Below are 20918 nucleotides of genomic sequence, written 5' to 3'. Positions count from 1 at the left end.
TTTGCTCTATCAAAATCAACACAGTGCATTCCAGCTGATAGAGGGCCTGGGCTTGTTTTTGCCTTGAGAAGATGCAGAATGAATGCAGGCCTTTCTTTTATAGTTCTGAAGTGTTTTCATAGAGTCAGAATGTGCCTGTGCAGAGACAGGCATGAGACTTGCAGTTTTTGCAAGTCAGGGGACAAATTATTTGCATTCTTTTAATAGCTTTATGAAACACTGCAGCATATTTGGCATCCCTTGCCAGCTGACATCACAAAGAGTATTCCTGAATAACATCGTCAGGGAGAGAAATGAAAAAAAACCCTGACAGTTTGGTGACTGACAGTCCAAGTTTTATCTTGCCATAGCTTGATTTGGGCCAGTGCTTATCACCACAGCATCTAAACCTCTCACAATGCATCATCACAACTGCTCTCCAAGGTAGGATCATCTCTCTTGTATGGAGGAGAGAGCTGAGGCATTCAGTTTCTGGTCTAGCACCCAGGACAGATGGTGACAAATCTGTTTGATAAAGGTCAGACCAGACCTTTATCAGAGACAGAGCTGGGAACAGGTTAACAGCTCAGTACTTTAACCTCTGCACCACTTTCTCCCTCTTTTTCATTATCTTCCCTCTTTTTTTTCACTTGTGAGAATTCACTCACTCACCTACACCTCTAAGATGATGTATTATTACAATATGTTAGCACCTGTCATGTATTTACTGCAATCAGTTGGAAAGTGTAGTTTCCAGAATAATAGACCAGTGGGGATCTAAAGCATTGACAATATCTCTTCGTTATTTTCTTCTCCTGAAGTAGATCTGGTAGGGTAAGATACTGTATTTTGCCACCACTGCATCCTAAGTTTATTCCTCTTTTCCTCCAGTGCTAAATAACCCTCTAATAATTTGTTTGCTGTGGCAACAGAGCATGTAAAATTGAGTTTTTTATGTGACCAAGGAATATCATGCAGTATTTGTCTCCTCATGCTTATTTTAACCTTTGATTTCATAAACAGCAGAGAAAGGTGACTTCTCAAATCTATTTTTTCAGTTGACTTTCTCTTTTTTTTTTTCCTCCCAAGAATACTGAATTAAATGGCATTTTTAAAGTGTCTCCCCAAATAGCCTACACCATTACCATGATGTTGTGGTAGGCCTGATAGGCCCAAAATAGGCTTATACATGACTTGCCTTGCCTAGGCATGTTTTTCTGCTCCACCAGAGGCAAGTGTGGGAAACAGACACAAAAGAACCTGGAGCCACTGAGTCTGGCCTGTCCAGGGTCCTGTGGTAAGGCACACACACTTAGCTTGTGCCTGCCTAGTGCCAGGCCTGTGCTTTTCCCAAATTAGGGAAAAGTGAGCCTGTGGCTTTGCTTAATATGATAAGGTTTGGCTAACTGCCATCCTGATTGGCTATTCTGTGTCCAAAGGGCAATTAATCTCAGCCCACATTGATAAAAGGAGATACACAGGTGAATAACCTGCTTTTGCTTCCCTGCTTTGCTGCCCTGCTCTTTGCTGTGCTCTCCCTGCTGTGCCCAGCCCTGCTGCTATTGCACACTGCCTTAGTGCTGCCTGCTAAACTCCACTGCCATCAGCTACCAGGAGCAGACCCTGGATGCCTGCATGCGATCAGCCTGTGTGGCCAGCATGACATCATGCTGAGACTGCACCACATCTGCCTCTGCACCTGAAGGTTCTGCTTAGAATTCCTGGACTTATACAGATTGTTCAGAAGAAGCCAGGAGACAAGGTCAGAGATTGTCTGCATCCTGTTCCCAGAAGCTGGGAAGATTCAAGCCTCAATGTCCAACAAGACAGAGTCCCCTGAAAGCATCTGGGCACTGTCTGGACTGTGGCTTGCCCCTGCAAGTGGGTAATAATAATCAGTGAGTAAATGCTTAAATGCCTCTTTGTAATTCTCTACTGCCTTCTGCCATAGAGCAGAAAGAGCTTAAGCCCAGCTACTGGGCAAGCAGCCTACTGACCGCAAGCAGCATTTGGCCACGGGAATCTTCTCTTCCAGTTCAGTTAATGTTGATCTATTTTGCTGGTTATTACTAGATCTAGATATTATCCCTAGAATGTTTCCATGACTGTATAAGAACTGACATACTATTAAAATTAGTGGTCAGGGGTTGTGAGAGTTCTGAATAGCAGCATTATAAAACAATATTAACTTTGGAAAATATCATCTCACATCAGTTAATTTCCCCCCCCCAACACATGAATTTATTTTTGTATATTTTTTTCCCTGATTCAGTTGAGTAACTTCTGATTGTGTTTATATTTAGTTGTTGGGTTTTTTTTAAGGAAATAACAGCACAAATATTTTCCTGAATTGCTTTTAAAAATTGGATTCTGGTCCAGGGAAGGCAAATGATATGGGATATGAGCAAGGATGATTGCTAAAAGAGTCATGAAGAACACTCAGAAATTGCTAGCAGCAACAGCAGTCGCAGAAAGAGAGCTCAGAACTCAGCAGAGAAGTTCTTGCTGTCAAGTGGTACTGAGAGTGTAGCTTATACTAGTTGTGGATTTGCAAACAAGTGGAAGAGTAGGACAGAAATAATTCAACCTGAACTCTGGTTTTGGCTGCCTACTGGTTGATTGTGCTAAAATCCAGGCAGAGTGAATCCTGAACCAAAGTGCCCCTAATGAAAAAAAATCAATTACCAAGAATTGCTGTCTTCTGAAATATAATAGACACAGCCATGGCCTGTAATTGGATAGTGAAACACAGACTGATTCAGGATTTCCTAATGACATTGTGAGGCTTTTCGTTCAATTTAGAGAATTCAGAGTTTGTTCATGAGTTATCTTAGCAAAACACATTTTTCAGGCAGTCTGAAGTGCTGGTTCCTCACTGCTGCTTCTGTTTTTGGAGAGATGCCAACCTCAGTATTTCTGTAACGCAGCCATAGCCACTGCAGCAAGTGAAACAAAGTTCTGTCCTTTCGGTCTCATAGTGAATGAGCACTGAAATCTTTGGCCATTAATCATGCAACCCACAACAGATATTTACTGCTAAATTACTCAACTGCATAAAAGCCTCAAACAGAGCAAATAAATGTTTTAGACTAAGCTGTTAAAAAAAAAATCTATGATATCAGGAAGTTCATTTCAGTATTTGAGGTCATTTCATTATGTGGCAAATTTAATGAGTTTAGGCTTATTTCAAAATATGGATCCCTGGACTGGTTTCTAGGTCCATATTTTTTGTTTCTGTCCCAAAATCATAGAATCATGGAATGGTCTGGGTTGGAAGGGACCTCCACAGGTCATCCAGTCCAACCTCCCTGCAGTCAGCAGGGACATCCTTAACTAGATCAGGCTGCTCAGAACCCTGTCAAGCCTCGCCTTGAGTATCTTCAGGGATAGGGCTCCAACCAGCTCCCTGGGCAACCTGTTCCAGTATTCCACTACCCTCGTAGTAAAGAACCTGTTCCTAACATCCAGTCTAAATCTACTCTTCTCTAGTTTGAAGCCACTGCCCATCATCCTATCACTGCAGGCCTTTGTAAACATTCTCCATCCTTCTTGTAGCCTCCCTTCAGGTACTGAAAGGCTGCTATTAGATCTCCCTGGAGCCTTCCTGTCAGCCTGTCATTATAGCAGAGGTGCTCCAACCCCCTGGTCATTTTCATTATTCTTTATTTCTTGCAGGTCCCCAAATCTCTGACTCCTCTTAGCTGTAAAATGTCATTTAGCTTTGACATAGGCAGTAAGCCTGACTCTTAGAAAGATAATTTTTCTCTTTATTCCACATAGGCTTAGCTGCTGAGCTGAACAATCCAGATTTTTCTTATTTCTTTTACAACTAAAAACTAATTTTTTTTCTCATGTTCTAAGGCACTCATAAGATAGGTCATGACCAAAATGGAGTGGTGAAATGTGCTGAAATGCAGCAAGCCGTTCTCAAAGAATCAGATGTGAACAGTGAAGAAGTCACAGATGCATAGGCCCCCAAATGCAAATGTTGGTGTCCTCTATGTTCCCCTCTTTATACTTAATGTGGTGATAACAGGAATTACTTCTTCTGTTGGGTCAGCTTGGGCTGAGGCTGTGTTCATCCAGCTAAGGTCACCCATGTGGCAGATTTGGGTGGCACCTAGCAGATATTTTATAGAGTACAGAAGACAATGTGACTACCAGCTTTTGGGGTATAAATAAGCAAAACAAGGCCTTGGGGGATAACACCATTTCTAACCTTCTTTCATTACATTCTAGTTTTCTTTGGCAGAATAAAAGAAAAAAAAACAACAAAATAAAAAAGAATGATTTGCCATTGGAATGGGCTGCCCAGGGAGGTGGTGGAGTCACTGTCCCTGGAGGTGTTCAAGAAGTGACTGGATGAGGCACTTAGTGCCATGGTCTAATTGATTGGCTAGGGCTGGGTGCTAGGTTGGCCTGGATGATCTTGGAGGTCTCTTCTAACCTGGTTGATTCTGTGAACTTGACTCTTGAAGTGCTGTTGTGCTGCTCCCATGCACACTCTAAATAAATTGTTTAGCTGATGACTCGATTTAATACCAGAGCTTTCCCCCGTGTTTGTTGTAGGCTGTTGTATAACACAGCTCCTGAAATTGTAATTTAATAGGACTAGCCTCAGGGCAAATTTGCTGTAACGTGGGGCCAAGTTATTACAGTAATCAGCTAGCTGAGAAGGAGCTTGAAGGAGTGAAATGCAGCAAATGAGCCTATTTTTTTCCAAAGTGTAGGTGCTTATAGAACCTGTGGACCATTGCTAGCACTGCTAAGCAATAAACCAAGCAACTGAAGCTCAGTGTGATAAATACTTAAAATAATTTCAAAAGAGATGGATTTTTGTAGCTGTTGAGATTACAGAGTGGAACTAGCATGAAAATTTTGTAACCATAGTTTACATTCTATAGGTTATTCTTCTATTTCAATTACTTTTTGTCTTGAATTTTGAAACACTCCACAAAAGCAACCCCCAAACCCTAGTGAATGCTGCCTCAGTTTGATCTTCATCTTTCCAAAAGACAAAACCCAAGGGTTCTCTTTGTCAAAAAGAACTGAGAACTGTGAAAAGTCTACATTTAAAAAGATAATCTAACTTTTTTTTTTTCCTGAGAAAATGTGATTTCTAGACCTGCCAGTGTTCTTCTAGAAACTTTCCTGAGCAGTGGCATACTTAGAATTGTCTCCAAAATGCAAAGATTTAATTCAGGACCATTATATCTGCTATAGGCTGCTGCAGATTTCTGTAGCTTGTTTTCACCCCCAGCTTATCATTTCTATTTATAGTGAGAAAAAGATTTTGAATTTTGATGCTTGGGAGAAAAGATATGAATACAGAAATAATTCCAGCAAAACCTGTAAGGATGATTATTATTATTATGGCACACTTATTTAAATTTCAAGAACTGGATGCTAGGATGAATTTCTTCACAGAGAGAGTGATTTGCCATTGGAATGGGCTGCTCAGGGAGGTGGTAGAGTCACCATCCCTGAAGGTGTTCAAGAAAAGACTGGATGAGGCACTTAGTGCCATGGTCTAGTTGATTGGCTAGGGCTGGGTGATAGGTAGGACTGGATAATCTTGGAGATCTCTTCCAGCCTGGCTGATTCTATGATTCTAAATGTGATAACTGAATGCCTACTCTTCCAAGAGGTCTTTGTAGAAGCTTCAGGAAGCACTAACAAATATAATTACATCCTCTGAGAGAATTCACCTCTGGAACAATCTAGCCCAGAGGTCATATTTCCTTGGTTCTTCTTCTTGGGTCTCATGCCCAATCAATGCATCAGTATTTTCCCTATCTACTAGCTGTTATGAAACATAAACAAAATGTAATGCCTAGTTACAAGAATGCTATAGGAGGGTTGTAAGTGCTGATAAAATGGAAAAGCCTCTCCACCTGTGAGAAGTAGCTGATTGCGAATTACATGCAGCTGAAGTTCACAGGTGGAATCTATTTCTGTGAGCTGATCAAATAGGAGACTCTGTTAACAAAGACTCCTGTGTTTGTTACCTGTTAGGCAGTCGTCAGTTGGACCCGAAGCATTGAAGGACTTTGTGCTCCTGCAAGCGAGTTCTGCGAGGGCTTCCTCTTCTCTGCCAGATCTCCAGGTTAGTACTCTCTCCTTACTCATTTCCAGGGGTATTGTAGCTGGCTTGTGGCGTGGTGTCAGTCAGAATGACCCATCAGTGGTCGGCTCTGAGCTGCCTGCCTTTGTAGGGGCGTTCTCCTCAGTTCCCTGGGCAGCATGGGGAAGCACAGACTCAGAAAAGTCTTCTACAGCCCAGCCAGCATCTGTGCTTGTGAGGACCACATGGGAGAGGGGGAGCTCTGAAATCTGTATCTCCTCTAGCTTTGGTTTTCTTACCCTCCTGGGCTGTGCCCCCTGCGTGTTCAATTGTTTGTTTTTAAAGGGCCATCTCCTGTTTTGTTTGCAAACCATGGCCTGAAGAGCAGCCGTGGCTTACCTTTTGTTAACTAGCACTCCATTAGTAAGTTCAGCTCTTCCCTCGGGCGTTTTCATGCCTCGGGAGAGCAAGCTCTAACCACCGAACTGCTGAAAGAGGTAAAATGGAGGCAGGCTCCCACACCTCGTTTCACATAGTGCTGTTGTGTGTGTCGAAGGAATAGATGATTTCTGCACCTGTGGGTGTAGGGCTTTGGTTTTATTCCTGCCCTCAGCTGTTCCCTGTTGTGTAATCATTCGTGTGCAGACTCTGCTTTGTGTTGCTAGACGTGTTTGTGTGCTTGCTGTGGGCCTCCTGCTAGAAGTTACCATGTTGTGTTCAAAGATCTTTAATGCTTGCTTCCGAAGTGCAAGTCAGAATTGTAAATGAGATGTTAAAACTGTCAGGTCGTGTTTACCTTTCAGTGTCCACAGGGGCACTGGCAGGGCTCAGGAGCCTTGCCTTCTGGTGGTTTACTGTCCATGTGAATGTCTCAGCTTTGATAAAACTCTATAATCAAGCAAGATAAAGAGGTGCAATAGCCCTTCAGAAAAAGGAATCAAAAGTAGAAGGTGACAGGTGCTGAATACTTGCACAATAGGCAAGACCACAGGAAGTTAATCTTAAGCATGGATGTTCTTAAAAGCCTATGAATAGTTACCTGTTAAAGCTCACAAGATCACCATGAAAGTAGATTGGAAAATTGAGATTTCTTTCCCTTCCCTTCCTGCTGAATCTAGACATTGATTAAAAACATGGGAGACTGAAAAATCCCTCACCACTGCTTTACTTAGAGCCCAAAGCATCAGTCAGCACAGTGCTTGTTTGCATTTCCAGGGTGCCTGCTCCCTTCTCCCTCAGCAGGAGGTACAGCAACATCCCAGCCATATGGTGAAGTGGCTGCTGATTACTCACAGGAAAATTGTTCCAAATCACTATCTATCAACTGTTCATTTCCATGAGACACAGGACTGTTGTGCCTTATTGCACAGTATGTTTGCTTGCTTTTGTGAGGGTAGTTTTGTGCCTGCATCATCTGCCCGGGGAGAGACCCATTGCTCTGCTCTTGCCTGCAGCTTCCATTTTCCACCAGCGCCTTTTAACGATCAGGAATGTTTTTCTCTTGCAGTGCACCAAAGTCCCATGGCATTTACAGTCTGGGAATTTCTAGTTTTTGTAAGGGGGTTCTGCTGGGTTTTTTTTGAGACCTAGTGCTGACTGCTGAAATAATGCATGAACCTAAACAAATAAAAGAAAGCCTGGAAACACTCAGCCTTCACAGAAGGTATAATCAAAGATGAGCAAGCCCCTGTTCTCTACTCTTTGTGTTCAAAACTGGTATGAACCCCTGGGATTTCTGGAGTAACCCATTCACAGTTTGTAAGCTGAGCAATGAGCAGCTTCCTTAGGCTTCTTGCAGACCTCAGAGTCCCAGGGGCATGTGTTTAATTGAAGGTCTGTAGCACTGGACTACCAGTACACCAGGGCAGGTTTTTCTACCGTGCAGGTGAGACCTTTCCTTTCAAAATCTTTCTTCTGAGGTTCTTCTGCCCACACAGTGATGGGCCAACTCTCACAAAGTGGGTGGAAACACTTGTTCAGTGCTCTCCTCTGCCTGTGGACAGCCTACTCCAGCATTAAAGGGAAGGCCATTGTCTTCTCTGGGGGTACATTTGAGAGGCCTCTTGCTGAAGCCCCACTGTGGATAAGCAAATGAGACAAGAGGATGCTGACAATGGCAAAGGAATTTATCATCCCGCTGCCATTTAAATCCTCCTGAGGATCTGAAAAATGTTAGGTGCTATGAATCTGGGGTGCTGCTTTTCTCATTACTTGAATAATAGAAGCACAGACTGTAATTGCTGGCCATTAAACACTCCTCTGTAGAAGAGACAAAACCTTTCTGAACGATACTGCTGCGTTTTGTAAAACAGAAATCCAAACAGAAAGTCAGAACTTCTCCACTGAGTCTCTAATAGGCTTTGGGCTTTCAGTATGGTTTTTGTGGGCTCTTGGGCTGAATTTCCCCTTTCTGGCACTCTTGAACTTTCCCCTGTTTTTCTGTAAGCATCTCTTACTGATATTTCTGTCTGTAAATCACTAGAGCTGTCAAAAAGCCAGAAAACCAGGACTCCCTTTTTGTTTTGAGCTGCTAGAGGTTTTTCAAGAGAGCATGTTCTGTCAGATAATGAAGATTTGTAGAAATCTGTGAGATTCCAGGGGAATATCTTTGTTTCTATGAAATGCTGAGGAGATACTTTTCTGCCAGCCTGTTCTCTGCCTCCCTGAGTCCTGGCAGTCCATAGCTGTCAGCTTTTGTGCTCTCCATTATTTGGAGGCACCAAAAGTCCCTGCTGCAAGTGCTTCAGTGGTTTTGAAGTGACTAATGTACCTTCTGCTCCCAAAATGGAGTGGTTTTTTTTTAAACCACCTTTCTGGGAGCTGGTGAGCTCTAGTTATACAGTGCCTTGTTCATGCTCATGTCTCCCCAGCATGTCTTGCTGTACTGATTCAGTTACACAGCCTCTGGTCTCAGTCCCTGCATTTCCCCTTATTTCCTTTTATTTCTCCATGGGAACTGGAGAGGGATGAGATGAGCTTTGCTGGAGGGTTTGCAGTGTTTTCTGACACCAGAGTGACAGTGAGAAATGTGGTCTCTGAAGGGAAATACAACCCACTGAGCATCAATTCTTCTGTTCTGCTTTGCCTTGCCCTCTTTCATCTCGGGTCTCCCTGTCCTTGCTTCTTGTGCTTCTCATCTTTTCACTTACTTATGCCTGGGCTCATAGGTCTGTGTTGCCTCTCCCTGCCCAAGGTTTGGCAGCAGTCCTGAGCTGCTGTTCTTGTCCATTTCTTGTCTGAGTCCCAACCCTAATCTCCAGTCCAGTCTCTGTGTGTAATCTCAGACTGTAGCCTCCTTTCTTGGTTTCTCTCTCTTTTCATTGATTTGGCTCTTCTGCCCAGATCTTTCAGTTCTGCTTCATCACCACTGCCTTTGCTCCTTCTTTTCCATGGGTACTGGTCCAGTTCTCATGTTTAAGCTGAAACAACTCAGCAGCATTGAGTGAATCGCACACTAAAGACACTTTTTGATACACCCCATTTTGGTTTTAGGTTTCTTGGCATTTTACTGAATTTTATACAACACACTGTGATAACAAGAGAAAGGATCAGGAACTTTGTGACTTGTGTCCCTTCTGCCCAGGCTGCTGGTGGTAACTTGGTTTTAACTGGGTGCAGAATCTGCCAGAGGAATAGGATAAACTGAGATTGTGAGAGCTGCTTCTGGCTGAAGCTGTAGGGCACTTGGATTTGACTTTGCCCTATTGTTTTGAGAGTGTGGCTCAGGTGCCAAGTGTGTTTGGGCTGTGCCTTTGCAGAGAAGCCCAGAATGTGAGCTTTAATGGTTTCTTTGCACTAACTTGCAGTGAAGTGGGGACATCAGGTGAGGAAGGTGTTAGGTATGAAGGCAGGTTCTTTAAAGGCAAGTGAAGATAGAGAACTGTATTTTGCTCTATTCTCAGAAAGGGAAAAATGCAGAAAGCTAAAACTGTGTTAAATATGTTTGCAGTCATATACCAGACTTGGATTGAATATTAATCACTGGTTAAAGTTAGAAAAATAAACGAACTATGGAAAAATACAAAAGGATGAGCAAGAAACCAAAGCCTGCTTCTTAATATCAGTAATGTTTGCCCAAATTTCTGTTTGTGTTTAATCATAAGCCAAAGATGTGGTTTTTATTAGTGGCCTTTATCATGACTGTAGGGGAGAGATCTCCTTCTGCACTCCTCTAGCAGGCAGTGAGGGCTATTTAAAGGTAACATCAGTCACGATAATTGCTGTCAACATGTCAGGAGAAAACATTTTGATAGATTTCTGTTCAGCAGCTTTTACTTGAAATGGGATGAAAACACTTCAGCTGGCACTTGCTTTCATGTTGCTGCTTTGATCTTCCAATGGAAGTGGATCTATAATAGCACTAGGTAGCTTCTCTTGCATCCTTTAAATCAAAGAGGCCTTTTCAGGTAACATGATTTCTTGATTAAAGCACAAGGGACATAGTGCTCCTTACTTCTGGCCTGCTGCACGTTCCCCTCTTTCCTCTACGTTTTGTTGGTGATGAACTACCTTTCAGGCTGGCTGACTGGTGTTGAATTGCCAGTTTGGTTTTGCAGCAAATGGAATGAATTTCCCTAGCTTTATGTGCCACATCTGCTCCCGTGGTAGGCACTGTTGTCAGTTTGGCAAAATAAAATTCTCTAGGAGAGGCCTGGAAGAGCTTTTTGCCAGTTGCATTTGTGTTAAGCAAATATTTCCCCTCTCGCCCACACCCTATGCCAAATGCTCCATGCAGTTGTGTTTTGAATAATGTAAGTTTAGAAGCAAGCTTGATTTCTCCTGTGTTGTAAAACCAAGAGAGAAAAGGTTTTCAGTGTGCTTTCACAAAACGATTGGACTTTCCTGAAAATGATAACTTAAAAAAAGAAACAATACAGTCAAAGACAAAACCCCAAAACATGCAGACGTTAAGACTTCTTGGAGCAAATAATTTTCTTCCAACCAACAGGGAAAAAAAGCCTGCCTGAGATGTGTCAAAGCTGACACTGGAATGGAATTCATTCTCTTTTCAGGACGGAACTGAAAAGTGTTCCAGCCTTTCAGGATCCTGAATTACAGTTTGAACACTTTCATAGGAATACTGATTAGAGAGCAATGATTTTTTTTTTTGTCCTGTAGCTGATCTTGAGAACAAGGAATGTAGATGTGGATCTTGAACAGCCTGGATTTAGAGGGTTCTTTTTAAATTTTCTGTTGAGTGTACTGCATGGATTGTGCCCTTCTTTACAGCCCTCTCTAGAACAGTTTTCTTGTTTTCTTTCATAGCTTTTCTTCCACCCCTAGTTGAAGAGTTGTAAGCTGACCATGTTTATCTGGTTCTTTCAAGGGAGTGCAGAAGCAAGTCAATACCAAAATCACAGCTATGGGGCTTCTTAGTCTGGAGAGGAGAAGACTGAGAGGGGATTTAATAGACGTTTATAAATATCTGAGGGCTGGGTGGCAGGAGTGGGGGGACAGGCACTGCTCCCTGGGATAGGACAAGGACTAATGGGCGTAAGCTGTAGCACAGGAGGTTCCACCGCAACACAAGGGGAAACTTCTTTACTGTAAGGGTCCCAGAGCACTGGAACAGGCTCCCCAGAGAGGTTGTGGGATCTCCTTCTCTGGAGACTTTCAAGGCTTGTCTGGATGTGTTCCTGTGTGATCTGTGCTAGATTCTGTGGTACTGCTCTGGCAGGGGGGTTGGACTTGATGAGCTCTTTGGGTCCCTTCCAACCCCACCATCCCGTGATCTTGTGATGACAGCTCTCACTCTCTTCACATATGTCTTCATTCCAACTCTCCACATCTCTCTCTGGTTTGATTCTGCAATTGTAGAGACCTTTCATCCATAAATCCACATTACATGGTTGCTCATTACATTTAATAAAGCGATTTCACCATTACCTACTTCCCTGGACACTTTCTCCAGTTTATCTCTGGCTTCAAGTTACATCTTATACAGCTAATTCCAACTGTGAATTCCTTGCTGTAGTGTCTGGCCTACCTCAATGAATGGATATAGTGTTTATCATGATAGGGCTCAAGACTTAGTACATTCTCTCATTACTAATTAATGACACTGAAATTGCCTCAATATCTTAGCATGTTGACTGGAGAATATTATCCTCACTACAGAATTGTGTAGAAAAGTTATAACCACTAATTAAATTCTGTAGTACTCTTCCAAGAGGGATTTTTCAAGTACAAAATAATCACTGTTGGAAAGTTCCAGGGATGTAAGATTGCACACATCAAAACAGTGAAAAGATAAGATGCAGAAAGATCTCCAGTGCTCTAGTTCCAACATGTTTTTGTCCATGAAAGTGTCTATGACTCCACCTAATTCTGTTCAAAGGGCATTGATATTTAGATCATTCTGTTATCTTGGGCATTTACTTCAGAAGAACTTGCATTTAGGATTGGTCTCAGATGTACTTCTTTTAATAGGTATTGAAACATAGAATGGTTTGGGTTAGAAGGGACCTCTGAAGGTCATGTAGTCCAATCCCCTGCAGTCAGCAGAGACAGCCTCCACTAGATTGGTTTGCCTAAACCCTTGTCAAGTCTGATCTTGAGTGAGCATCTCCAGGGGCAGGACCTCAACTACCTCCCTGGGCAACCTGTTGCAGTGCTCAACACCCGCATGGTGCAGAATTTGTTCTAAACAATCAATCTAAATCTGCTCTTCTCTAATTCCAAACCATTGCCCCTTGTCACTATTACCAGAGGCCTTTAGAAACAGTCCCTCTCCAGCCTTCTTAAATGCTCCTTTCAGGTACTGGAAGGCTGCTCTTAAGTCTCCCCAGAGACTTCTTTCTCCAAGCTGAACACCCTCAGCCAGTCCTCATAGCAGAAGTGCTCCAGCTCCCTGATCATCATTGTGACCCTCCTCTGGACCTGTTCCATCAGGTCCCTGTCCCGTCTGTGTTGAGGGCTGCAGAGCTGGATGCAGTGCTTCTGGTGAAATCTTAGCAGAGAAAAAGCTGAAAGCTAGGGAGGCTGTGATATGCTTATTCTACTGTTTATAGCAGGCCTGAAGACAACCCCAAACATCGAACAAAGCTTTCTGCCCCGTGTTATGGTGTTGAGTCTCTGGGAGGGTTTATGAGGACTCTTTGGCTATTTTGTAAAAAATGGTTTAATTGAGTAGGTACATTCCTCCTTCCCAATTAAAACTGACCACAAAACCTGGAGTTTATGACTTTGAGCCAAGTTCATTGATGTATAGAGCACAGCTGACACCAGTCATTATCGCCCTGAGTGTACTGTGTGCTCTCTCACAAACAGTTATAAGCAGCAAATTTACATTGCTAAACAAATGTTAACAATCCCTGAACCTTTTTCCCTCCTGGCCAGAGAGATGTTGGCCCAGTCATAAAATGCAGATCAACAGAGGTAACTACTCCAAAGGAAGCTAACATGGCTAAGGAAAGTATGCCTAAGAAATTCTTTCTTTAGCTACTAACATGATCTCCAGAAGAACTGCGGTCTTCTTTTAAAATCATGCCAATCTGGTGGAGTTTTTTTGTGGCACCAGAAGGATCTTTATAGGTAGCTTTAACTTGTTCCTCATTCAGAAGTGGCCACATCATCATGTGCCAAGGAACTGAACTTCAACTGGTGTGTAGGAAAAAACAATTTCTTTTCCTATCTGACCCCTAATTAGGGTCCAGAGACTGCTGCAAGTTGTTCCTTTTGCTGTAGAAGATGGCGGAGTCTGAGCAGCCCAGCACCAGTCTTGCCTTTATTCGCCTCTTATTCAGAGCCTGCATAAATGAACTTACTGAGCCATCGGTGAAATCTGAGCCAGATAGAGAACTAATGGGGATTATTTGCAGGACAGGGGTTTGTTCCAGCTCTCCTTTTAAGCCAGGTACTAGAGAAGTTAAGGTTCAAGAAAATACCTGTGGTCTTGTAATTAAATGCACTTTGACTATCTCCTTACCTTCCAATACCCACCAAAACTGTACCTGTCCAACCCTTAAGCTTCTTTCATAGCAGAAGTGTTGGCATAGCTACCCAGCTGGAAAACAGGAGTTTGCTTCTGATCTTATCCAGCCAACCACAGTTCCTCAGTACATCCCAATACACCAACATTTAGGTTTAAACTGTCAGAAATCAGTTTGGGATTGTGATCACACATTTCTGCAAGCGGAAACCACCTGAGTACAATGGATGGATTGTTGCCTGCTATTTCCTCTGTTGTGTACTTTGATGCCATTTTGAGTAGTGTGCCAAGGTCTCTCTCACCCCCTGAATCTATAGGAAATACTTCTGGAAATATTTAATTAATCATTTTTGGTCAAAATTGCAGCTGAAAGGAGACATTTATGTCTTATGACAGTTGGTATTAAACATTTACAGTATGGTGCCAATATTTAATACACAAAATAGAGGGAGCAAACTGAACAGAAGGTGAATCTGTCAGAGTGTACTGTGGAGTGATGCTGTGGGAATGTGTATTCAGGACTGAAACACTGCAGAGCAAGTGGCACTGCAGTAAAATGATGTTTCAGCCAACTGCATTTCCAGCTGTGTTAAACTTCCTTCCCTTTTTTTCTGGAACAGAAATGAGAAAAAATATTTTACTCTTGAAATGACTTGGGGAAGCAAGATGAGACTTTGGGAGTTAAGATCACTGGCAGCTTTTGCAAGGTAATAAGGGTGTATAGAACAAATGAGTCCCAAGTTGTTTCTCATGCTTTTATGGCTGGCCCACTTTGTTTTTCTCTTCTGCACAGAGTATATCTTTAAAACCTCCTGTCTTGTTTATGCTGCCTTCCCTCTTTTCAAATTTCTGCTAGAAAGTGAAGCAGTATTCATTGCAAGAGTTTATTTCTGTGGAATTCCTCAGCCCTCTACACCCCTTTTGCACATAAAGATTGAATGAGAAGTGTTTCCAGGTTTTATTCCGTAAAGATCAGACTGTGTTTCCACAAATTGTCTGTGCCATCACAAACAAGAATCAGCTGACTAAATATCCACACGTGGGCTGTGTACACTGATGTTATATTCCATGGTGGCAAAGCTACAGGGAGAACCATCTGCCAAAAGAGACAATCAAGACAGGGCAAGTGCAGCATATCCTAGGACCATAATCTTTAATTATTGAGCCTGAATCTGGCTACAATGCTGCAAATCTCTTTTTTTTTTTTTTTTCCTTATGGCTGAAGCTAGGGCAGACAACCAAGCACTTCTGAGGCTTGTTCCCAGACTGTATCTGCCCTTGCAAAACACTATACAGAATGCCATCTCCTCTTCGTACGCACCTTTATCAGGGGCTTCTATCACAGTCCAGTTCCTTATTGCTGTATTGGTCAAAAGGAAAGGTGAACTGAAGGTCTAGGTTGTGTAGAGAGGTGGTTGATGCTCCATCCTTGGAAACATTCAAAATCATATTGGACAGGGCTCTGATCAGCCTGATCTAGCTGAAGATGCCCCTGCTCATTGTAGTGGTGGTGGGCGGCCAGATGACCCTTAAAGGTCCTTTTCCAACCCAGACAATTCTATATTGGGTCTCTGCAGTACAGCTGAGGGCATTCTCTCGTCTGTGTAACAACTAGACAAAGATCATCATCATCTGCAGCATAAAGTGCAACTGGTAGTTGGTGAGAATGCTATGGGCTCTGGATAAAGCTGACTGGTGCCACAAGTTCTTTGTTGTGCAAGCAGGAGAGTTGTTTGAGAAATATTCATGTGGCAACAAGCGTGAAATTGAAGTGTCTGGGTGAGCTTGCATTTGTGCACAATGCTTTGTGCACACATTCGATGCCATCCATCGAATAACCAAGCTCAGTAAAGCATTGCCAAAGACACTCAGCAACCAGCCAGATCAGACTGCAAATGTTTGGTAGAATCCTGCTGCTAATTAAATTCCAGCTGCAGGAAACACTTCCAATTTTCAGTACAGTTGCTGATGAACTTTGTACATGCTGAAGGCTGTGGGTCCTTTTGTTCTAGAGAGTTTTCATTTGGTAATCTTAGGCTTATCAGTGGCTTTGTGTGCATTAGCAAGGACATTTGGGGAAGTTTAATTTCAGATTTTTCTCTCATCTGTTCCTATGGTCTACAGGCCCAAGGCTGGGCTGATGGCATTAGGTGCGCTCATCCAAAACTGGATCTGGTTTGTGTACTGCAACATTAACCTCAAAATGCCTTCCCAGCCTGAATTAAAGTGCTAGTACAGTTGCATCCTATGTAATTGATGTTGAACAAGATCACCCACAGTAACTCTTGGTGCTCAAATCAGCTCTACTCATAGGAAAAGAGCAGATGTGCCTTTTTTCTCCCAGTGACTTTTCCAGTTGAAAATTTTACATGGAAAACCTTACTATATTACTGCCTGTGCTTCCAAAAACTCTGTGGCTCTAATTTATATTAGCTAGTTCTGAGCCCTTCAGTTCAAGGAGGACCTGAAGGGAGGCTGTAGCCAGGTGGGGGTTGGTCTCTTCTCCCGGGCAACCAGCAACAGAACAAGGAGACAGTCTCAAGTTGTGCCAGGGCAGGTCTAGGCTGAATGTTAGGAGGAAGTTGTCGGCAGAGAGAGTGATTGGCATTGGAATGGGCTGCCCAGGGAGGTGGTGGAGTCACCGTCCCTGGAGGTGTTCAAGAAAAGACTGGATGAGGCACTTAGTGCCATGGTCTAGTTGATTGGACAGAGCTGGGTGCTAGGTTGGACTGGATGATCTTGGAGGTCTTTTCCAACCTGGTTGATTCTAAGATTCATGGAACTGCTTGAAAGAGTCCAGCACTTCTGAGGAAAGGCTGAGGGAGCTAGGGCTCTTTAGTTTGGAGCTGAAGAGACTGAAGGGTGACCTCGTTCATGTTTATCAAGATGTGAAGGATGAGTGTCAGGAGGAGGGAGCCAGGCTGTGTGATGTTCAATGGCAAGGGACAATAGGTGCAAGCTGGAGCATAGGAAGTTCTGCCTAAACACAAGGATAAACTTTTTCGCTGTGAAGGTGGCAGAGCCCTGGAACAGGTTGCCCAAGGAGGTTGTGGAGTCTCCTTCTCTGAATTCTAAACCCACCTGGATGTGTTCCTGTGCGGTCTGCCAGAGGTGATGCTGCTCTGGCAAGGGTAGGTTGGACTCAGTCTTTTGAGGTCCCTTCCAACTAGTAGCATTCTGTGATTCTTTGATTATTCCAGTCTGTGCCCAAAAGAAACAAGTAGTCCAAGGCCATGCTCATCACAGCTTTAGAATCTTTACCTTAGCACATTTGTAAACTTCTCTGCTGTTGATAGGAACACCATATTATTTCGTGGAGCTGTAAAAATCCTTATTTTATGAAAAATATGTGACACAAAAATTACATATCATGTGAAACCCAATTCTTAAAATCAATTACAAAGAACTTTGTTTTGTAAAAGGTAGAATGGAAACAATACAGTTAAAAATAGATTATTACAAATTAAATGCTTTTCACTTCCAAAAGCCTAAGATATTTGTTTAGAAAAGTTGAAATTAAAGTTGCTTACTGATGGTAACCCATTTAAAAAAAAATTAAAGCACAGTGGGACAGAACCAGCATGCATTTATTATCAAAATGTGGATGTACAAACTGTAAAATGCCATAAATGTTTGGTATTGTGGCTGCTGTTTAAGAAAAAAAGGCCTTCATGTCATCAGTACTTTGGATAAAATATGTTACTTTCTATCCAAGATGTTTGTCATCCAGAATAGGTCAATGAAAAGAGAGACACATGTAGCTTCTTCACATCTTATAACACCTAACTATGGGTCTGAGCAAATTCTTAATGGTTTTAGCTGTCCTTACTAAGCTGGTTTTCAGCTCTGACTCGTCCTAGTGCTAAAATTAAAAAGGTCTTTGTCGTGGTTCTCACACACTACTAATGGGCCTGATCCTGCATCCACTAAAGTCACGAGCAAAACAGACTTGGCTGAGGTCACATCTTTCACTACATAGCAGAATGCATGAAGTTAAGGAACCATCTGATTACATTCACATTGCAACTTTTCAAAGGGCTTCTGGTATATAAATGAAATTGCTCAGTGCTTGACCTGTTTGACACCACATTCACATATATACATCATATACATCTTGTATAAACTCAGCAGCAGGTGCTCAGAAACAGCTGTGTCCAGCAGTTTCACAAAATTCCAGACTGGTCCATTTTAATAATCAACAGAGACAGAGAGGGTAACATAAAGGCTTCAGGATAAAAGCTGGTCCAAACAGAACTTTGTCTCTTACAAGTAGCCAGAAACATGGCAATCTTTAAGAGGCTGCCTAATTAGTTGGTTCAAGTTTTCTTCCAGGATTTTGAAAAGGAAAAAGTCACACTTACTTATAAAAGCACATTTTGTTGCTGATGGTCATTTTCCCAGTGGCAGAGTCAACAGAAGAGCAGGGTCTTGTATGGAAAGTCTCAGTCGATGTGCTCCGTGGGTTTGTCCTTGGCTGGGCACCCTGCTTTCACAGGAGTCAGATATCTTGGGATCCGTGGGGCAAAGAGGAAGGCATGCACAGAGAGGACCTCCCTTACCCTGCTGGGGCAGTAGCTCACTAGCTGCTGCAGCCTCTTGTGCACCCATGTCCCAGTAAATTGTTGTTACGTCCATCCTGGAGTTTCTCATGGCTCTGAAGGGATGCTCTGCTGTCCATGCTGGAAGTGTGTCCACTTTGATCCTGCTGTCTTCTCAATCTGCCAAAGGTTAAAATCATTGATACAGATATTGTGTGCAGGTAACTGTGCCAGTGACAGCCACTGCTTGGCCTGTGGATAGCTACTTACTTACACCAGTCTATATAGCAGATTCCCACATCATTCCATCTCTGTTAACTCCCTGACCTTTGTAGCTGCCACTCCTCCTAAATACTGGTGATTGCTCCCTGCTAAATATGTGCAGCTGGGTCACATAAAGGCTTCCAATAAAGCCTGTTATAAATAGCCAGCAGGGATGAGGGCTTCCTCTGGCATGGCACCTCTGCTCAGAACTGACCTGGACAAAGCCTCCAGGTAGCTGGAGGCTGATGAGAGATGTTGAGTGGGTGCATGAGGGCAGTAAGCAGCTGCTCCCTTCTGCTGTACTACAAAATTACCAGTAACCTCCACCAACACAAGAGAAAAACACACAAGATAAAGTGTGTTCAGTAGTAACTTTGTTATTACTTCATTTGTTGTCAAAGCTTCCTAGGTGGTTGCAGGGAACAATACAATTCTATGTTATTTTAAAACTCTTAACATCATCTCTTTCTGGCATCATTTTCTAGACAATATCAACGGCCACCTGCAGTCCCCATCAACTGTTTCATCATCAAGCTTCTCAGCATTTCTCTTCAAGCTGGTATCAACTTCTGTGATATTCAGTGTTTTCACAAAGATACAATGTAAGTACTTTCAAGGATGATGTAAAGATTCAAGTAGAAGGTATGAGGTGGAGACTAATTTTATTTTTAAAGAAGAATAGCTTCTGGTTGGGATGATTTTTTTATTTGACTATTTGTTTTCTCAAAATGGGAAACAATTGTTGATGTGTTCCTTAAAAAGACACCAAGATTTAGCATTAGAGACACTATAGAAGTCCCTTAAAAGGCAGCAAGATTTAGCATTAGAGACACTATAGAAGTTGTAACTGTGATTATGAGCAAGATATAGAATCACAGAATCAACCAGGTTGGAAGAGACCTCCAAGATCATCCAATCCAACCTATTACCCAGCCCTGTCCAATCAACTAGACCATGGCACTAAATACCTCAATCCAGTCTTCTCTTGAACACTTCCAGGGATGGTGTCTATATAACTATATCATACACTCCAAAAAAACCCTTTGCAAGTAGCATTGAATATGCAGAAATCCTCAATCATGGAAAAGACATACAAAAATGAAATGTAAAGGATCAGTTTCAAAGGGTGAAATAGTTCCAAGTGACATTTAAAGACTTCAGTGGTGGCATGCTGAAGACTCACAAGAGAATGTGCAAGGACATGAAAATTCCATCATAGCTACTAAACAGAAGAACAAGGGAGAGTATTTAATGTAAAAATAATGACACCACTCTCTAAGCAGGTTAAGTTTAAAAGAGGACATGTGTATCTAGACAGATTAAATAAACCCCAAACAGATGAGAAGAGCAAATTGCTAAAAGCATTTACTCTACTGGTGATGGCATTTTTGTAAGTGCAGTAGAAATAACGATGGCTGCTGGTGAGGCCACAGGCTGATGGATGACTGAGAGAGAATAGCACGAGAAATATGAGTCCCTAACTGAAAGAAACAATGAATTACCTTCACCGAAGTTCATGATGAATGAGCTTAGGGACATTCCTTTCTTTACAAGAAATCTGCCCATCATCACCAGACAAACTGTCACTCATCTTTAGAACCAGTTGCTCAAATAAACATTGACAAAGCATCAAAACAGTGAATTTTTGTCCAAGGGCTCTAAGCCAATGGGAATGTATAATTCCTGCATAGCTCAGTGTAGCATATCATTTATGGTGGATGCTGTCTTGGTGTAACAAATGCCTTCAGTTGAATACTGCCTTCAGTTTTGGACTCCCCCAGTTTAAGAGGGATAGAGATCTGCTGGAGAGGGTCCAGCGGAGGGATACAAAGGCAATTAGGGGACAGGAGGGCATGGCTTATGAGGAGAGGCTGAAGGACCTGGGGCTTTCTAGTCTGGAGAAGAGAAGACTGAGAGGGGATTTAATCAATGTTTATAAACATCTGAGGGCTGGTCGGAGCAGGGGGACAGGGTCTGCTTACTTGCTCCATGGGATAGTACAAGGAGAAATGGTTGTAAGTGCAACACAAGAAGTTCCACCTCAACACAAGGGGAAACTTCTTTACTGTAAGGGTCACAGAGCACTGGAACTGGCTCCCCGGAGAGGTTGTGGAGTCTCCTTCTCTGGAGACTTTCAAGGCCT

At 42.6% G+C, this 20918-nt stretch overlaps 1 protein-coding gene and 1 long non-coding RNA gene across 3 annotated transcripts in view; one reads left to right on the top strand and one right to left on the bottom strand.

Annotated features, from left to right (window-relative positions):
• The first annotated feature begins 1318 nt into the window (after positions 1–1318).
• Positions 1319–19535, top strand: LOC135179547 (uncharacterized). The gene is made up of 3 exons (XR_010304037.1): positions 1319–1860; positions 5995–6085; positions 19261–19535. It is a non-coding gene; the product is annotated as an uncharacterized LOC135179547 (long non-coding RNA).
• Positions 17543–20918, bottom strand: part of STK32B (serine/threonine kinase 32B) — a 176905-nt gene continuing 173529 nt past the window's right edge. Inside the window, exon 12 of one of the 2 annotated variants that reach the window (XM_064151481.1) lies at positions 17543–18691. In XM_064151481.1, the coding sequence (XP_064007551.1) occupies positions 18553–18691 (139 nt within the window). In that variant the 3' untranslated portion in view covers positions 17543–18552. The remainder of the gene's footprint in view (positions 18692–20918) is intronic. The other variant, XR_010304036.1, reaches the window with a different exon arrangement.

This window comes from Pogoniulus pusillus, chromosome 11, assembly GCF_015220805.1.
Source record: "Pogoniulus pusillus isolate bPogPus1 chromosome 11, bPogPus1.pri, whole genome shotgun sequence".
In the NCBI taxonomy this organism is placed as follows: domain Eukaryota; kingdom Metazoa; phylum Chordata; class Aves; order Piciformes; family Lybiidae; genus Pogoniulus; species Pogoniulus pusillus.
Note: the sequence above shows the minus strand (reverse complement) of the source record. Positions and strands in the feature narration are given on the sequence as shown.